General features: G+C 38.0%; 1 protein-coding gene across 1 annotated transcript; it reads right to left on the minus strand.

Annotated features, from left to right (window-relative positions):
* Nucleotides 1–438: 438 nt before the first annotated feature.
* LOC133679778 (cytochrome P450 705A22-like) lies at nucleotides 439–2,349 on the minus strand. Its single transcript, XM_062102472.1, is given in 3 exon segments — nucleotides 439–1,250; nucleotides 1,339–1,992; nucleotides 1,994–2,349. Coding segments are annotated over 3 exon segments (1,497 nt in total). The 5' UTR covers nucleotides 2,258–2,349; the 3' UTR covers nucleotides 439–671.
* Between the last annotated feature and the right edge of the window lie 3,385 nt (nucleotides 2,350–5,734).

Here is a 5,734-nt window from a genome sequence, read left to right on the forward strand (position 1 = left end):
TCCTCGTAATTAATTTTGAATTAAATCCCACCTGCACTGCACTGCACTGCACTGAAAGAGGCAAAAGGATTCTCCTGAATGGTCCCCAATTAAATATAATATAATATAATATAATAACTAAATTGTCTGCTTTGCCAAAACTCTCAGGCGTCTCTCTTTGACCGGATCCACCACAAACTCCTTTTACTTTTATTGATACAAGTTGGCTGGTTAGATAACAATTTATTTACTCAATTATGGTGTAATATTTTATAATATGATAGTGATTATTTTTTAAAATATTTTCTAAAATAATATATGAAAACAATATTTATTTTTATTTTTTAAAATTTATTTTACATCAGCCAGCCGCAAAAACAAATAGTTACTTAAATGCCACGATATTAGTCAATGGACATTTATTTGATGATAATCTTGATCAGAAAATATCGACAATCATTAATTTGAATCCTGACTTCCATTTTGCACCGAATCATAGATATACAAGGATTTCCAGAAACTATTGAAGGTAGGCTTACAATTAACAGAATTGAAGTAACAACAATGGAAGCACAAACACGTAATTAACTTGGATCGCCCTTAATCTGTTGCCTAATTATCTTTAGTAGGAGCATCAAACGGGTTGAAATGAACCACAGGAAGACATAGAAGTGGATGGGCCATGCTCATAGTCACCCCTGATGTAACTTCCATGTAGCCCTTGCCATGTATTCAGCTCCATCAAGCTTCCAGTCAAAGCATTGAACCATGGCAGCAACAGTAGCATTAATCAAACTGAAGGCCAAGTTTACACCAGGGCACTTTCTCCTTCCCCCACCGAAGGACCAAAAATTGAGGTCTTGCCCCTTTCTTCCCATTTTGTCATCGGCCTCCTCTTTGGGGATGGCCAACAAGAATCTCTCAGGATAGAACTCGTCTGGATTATCCCATACCTCTGGATCCCTCATCACGGAATGCGAATTGACTACTGCCAGAGTTCCTTTCGGTACATCAAATCCTCCGAATTTACAATCTTCACGGCTTAATCTAGTAATTATAGAAGCTGGTGGGTGTAGTCTAAGTGTTTCTTTCACAACAGCTTGCAAATAATGGAGACTTGGGATGTCTGAATCTTCCACTAGTCTATTTCTTCCAACAACAGAGTCTATCTCCTCTCTACGCTTCTTGAACACTTGAGGATGATTGATCATCTCTGCCATTAACCATTGCATCGAATGTGCTGTGGTACTAGTGCCTCCAAAGAAGAGATCCTGCACAAGGAAGAAAAAAGTTTTTGAGACAGAATTATTCACTTTAGTTCTATTGAAGATAGAAAGACAGAGGGAAATTATATGGTACCAGAAAGAAAGATTTCATTTGAGTCCTGCTTATCTTAACCTCAGCATCTTTGTCGTGATATGCTTCCAAGACAATATCCATCAAATCTTTATTTTCTATCTCACCGCCATCTCTTCTTGCTCTCTCTTCATGCTCTTCCATGATCCTCTCCAACAACTCATCAAACCTTCTTGGTACATCCAAGAGCTGCTTCCGGAAAAAGAAAACACCTACTTTTCTTAAAGGGCCTAAAAGATTTGCTAAAGTCATCTTAGCTACTAGCTGAAAGGATTCTCGCACCAGCCCTACACACTTTTCAACATCATTATCTTGTCCTGAACAGCTCGCACTCATCACCATCCTGTACGTAATATTGTTTGTTAGTGTCATTATCTCTTTGCTCAAATCCACAATCTCATTTTTTTTAGCTTTCTCGAACGCTTTTCTCAAAAAGCGAACAAGTTCTTCTCGTCTAACGCCCCGCGACCTTTCTAGTTGTCGCGCTCCAAGCAATTCTGTTAGACAAAGTTTCTTCATGAATCTCCAGTAATCTCCATACGGGGCATGAAAGAAACTTGAGGTTCCAAATAGTATACTATCCTCGAAAGGAGATTTTGGTTTGTATGCAAAATTGAGATCGTGTGTCTTGAAGATTTCGTTGGCCATTGAAGCGAAATGAGACAAGGAGGACAGGGAAGGAGCCAAGACGAAGATAGAGAAGAGGACCATATTTGGAGCAGAGGTTGTGCAAGCATTTATATGCTGCTGGACTGAGGTAATGAAGGTGACCGATGAGAGGAAGTGCCGGAGGACTTGGAGGGAGGCAAAGATGGGTTCTGTGCTTTGTTAGTCTCCTTAAGATGTATTGGAGAATAAAGGTTGAGGTGAGCACAAGGAGGAAGGTAATGAAGTAGTATTCGACATCAGTCATGGCAGCCATTGTTAGAACCTTGTGGTGTGTATGTATCCCTTTGCAAATTATTGCCCTTGTAGTAACTACGATAGCAAACAATTAAATATCTGTGGTGATTATTTTACTTTTCTTTTGAAAAATATGGAATCAGTACAGTAAGTCAACTAAAGAAAAAAAAACATATTCAAGCTTACAGGAAAACAGATTTAGAAACAAAGACAAACTAACAGATACACAAAGAAATCTATGCATAAAAGAATCAGCTATAGTCTGCAAATGACAAGTCTCAGGAAACTTAGAATTGAACAAGGCTTCCTTCGAGATTGTGGTATTATGTAACCTACACTGAACAGCTTGGACAGTGTTCTTCAGTGTTAAATCTATAGTGAAAACTCCAACGTTATGCACCCTCCAATTGTTTCTCTCCTTCCATATATAGTATGTATAGGCACAACGGGAGATTCTCATCAACACAGCAACAAAAAGAAAAGAAAAGAAAACAATTCTTCTGAAACATGTGCTTAGCCCAATAGAACTCATAAACCAATAGCCTGCTTGCTTGTCCACTTTGCATAAAACCAGTAATTCCTGTCAATTGGATTTCGGATATAAAGTTTCCAAAATCAGACAAAAAAGTGGTTTAAGTTTGCGGACTGCTCAAGCAGCAAATGGTTGAAGTTTATCACATGAAGACATAAAAGTGGACAAGCATGCTCACAGTGGTCATGCCTGATATGTTACCTTCTCCCCATCTACACCAAAAACCTTCCCATCAAAGATGCAATTGTTTCTTCATTAAACTGAAGGCCATGTTTAAACCGGTACATATATATTCTCCTTCCCCAGCCAAATGGAACGAAATTAAAATATTTCTTCTTTCTAGTTCCCCTTCGGTTATCCTTTTCATTCAGGGAACCAAGAACCTCTCTGGACATTAATATTTATGAGTTTAAATGTTAAGGAAGAAGAATGTACAATTTTACATTCAATTGTTCATCTGTTGTGGATGAAAACGATAGATAAAACGCCATCGATATTGCTAGTAAGATATGCAGTTATATACTGATCTGCCATCCATTTTCGCATCGTTTCTGGTTGGACTTGGGGCTTTTACTCTCTGGTAATGTGCTTCTAGCTCCTTCTGTTTTATTGTTTGTTACCTTCTTTATCTTCCTCTGGGCTCTTGCTATTGTTCTGGCTTTTGTGTGATTTTCAGCCCAGGTTCCCAGGCATTTTCTTTCATTAGACATTAGGCTTGACATAATAGTATTGGTTGACTTAACGGTTTCTTGATGTTTATAATATTAGATGATATCTGAAAGTAGGACTCAAATCATTGCGTAATAAGCCATGTTTGTTTTGATTTATGATTAGAAAGCTAACTAACAAAGAAAGCAAATGCCTACATCAGAAAATCATGACATTCATGTATTTGATTATTTTAGCAGTAAAGGAACAAAAATTAAGCAGAAAATGGGTTGAAGTGAATTACAGGAGACACTCAAGTGGATTGGCCATGTACATAGTCATGCCTGATTTTTCTTGCATCATTGCATGTTAACCTTTGCTCCATCTTCATCTGCACCAATCTTCCAAACAGGCATTGAACCATAGCTGCAACTGTAGTATTCATCAAAATGAAGGCCAATTTTGCACCAGGACACCTTCTCGTTACTCCGCCAAACAGAACAAAACCAAAATTTTGCCCCTTCTTAGTTTCCATTTCGTTACCTTGTTCCACAGGGCAAACCAGGAATCTCTCTGGGCAAAACTCATCAGGATTATCCCAAGCCTCTGGATCCCTCGGTATCGAATACAAATTGATTAGTACTGCAGTCTCTTCAGGTAAACCGAATTCTCCAATTTTACAACCATCGCCGCGCAGCCTACGCGTTATGGGTATTGGAGGGTGTAGACGTAGCCCTCCCTTCACTGCTGCTTGCAAATAATGTAGGCTTGGGATGCCTGTCATTAGATAGTTATGTAAAATATATTGTACTGCAAATTTCAAAGCTGATTGTTTGGGATTCAACACATTCGTTCGCAGCTACAAGTCTCTGAGTTACATTTAACAATGGAAGAAGTCATGGTGGCTTAATTTGCCAGAAGTGATTGGAAAAGATTAGCAAAGAATTAAGCTTGACTAATCCCAATTGCTAAATCGCTAACAAGGCCAGCTCAAAGAAAGTAATCTTTTTAGCTGCATTGTTTTGCAAATGTTGAGAAATCATGCCAACGGGAGCGACTAGGAAAAAAGCCGGGATTCCATTGATAAGATCTGAGCTGGAAAATTTTATCGTGTGCAGGGAAATAAAATAGCTCGTGATATCCTTTTAGATGCTTTACCGTGACCCCTTTGCAAAAAAAAAGAAACAGATGGACACCATAAAATTACTCGAAAATGGATACAGTTGGTAATTAAATTCAAAACTCGTGACTGCAAACGCATTAGGCTCAATTTTCGGACAACATGATAACAAATCATAATAAGAACACGGTTCAAACTAACAAAGAAATCATTAATTAACCTCTCAATTATTTAATATACAACCAATATTTCTGGTCATATATATATGTATACAAGTTCTTTGAAGAGGTTAAGCAATTAAACCTAATGCATTATTAACACAAAGAAAATGCAAAACATTACAAGAATATGCAGCAACATGGAAGCAGGATCCCTTGCAACAGACACAGAACCTGAATTCCCTCCAGCATGATCAGAACCCCTCAGTACTGGCCCCCCACCACCTGCAGCTCCACCAGGAACGGTACCGGTACCGCCGCCTGCAACGTTGCGTGTCCCAGGGCTACTTCCTTTTGCTGGGGTACCCCGACCTCTTGCAGGACCACCACCTTTACCTCCACCACCACCTTTACCTCCACCACCTCCACCTCCTCTTCCACCACCACCCCCGCCTCCTCTTCCACCACCACCTCCACCTGCGGCTGCTATTGATGTTACCAGTAGGGTAATGATCGTGACAACTATGAGTATCTTGGTCACTTTATTGAGCTTCATCTTCACTTTTACACCAAAGAAAATATTGAAAGAAAATTCGTAATTTAAATCTAGAGATTTTATTTTATTTATTTGATTTCTTGAACAACGAGAAGAATAGGCCTATATATAGGTGAAAGAGAGAAGAGAAATAATCAAGAAGCCGCGTAGAGAAAGGTGACCATGCCAGGAAATCATAGGAAGGCGAGTTTCTGCAAAACTTCACCTTTGAGAATTTTGCATTGGTAGCGCGGTTGGAAATTGAAATCATGTTTTTAAAAATTTTAAATTTTTTTTTTAAATTTAGTTTATTTTAATGTATTAATATTAAAAATATTTTTTAAAAAATAAAAAATATATTGTTTTAATATATTTTTACATAAAAAATATTTTAAACGTAACTATTAAAACGACACCATATCTTTGAAATTTCAATCATAATCAAGATTGTGAAATTTCTTTTAAATGATTACAGCGTACTATATTCGTATGACCGTTCAAGT

Source organism: Populus nigra, chromosome 19 (assembly GCF_951802175.1).
Source record: "Populus nigra chromosome 19, ddPopNigr1.1, whole genome shotgun sequence".
Taxonomy (NCBI): Eukaryota; Viridiplantae; Streptophyta; class Magnoliopsida; order Malpighiales; family Salicaceae; genus Populus; species Populus nigra.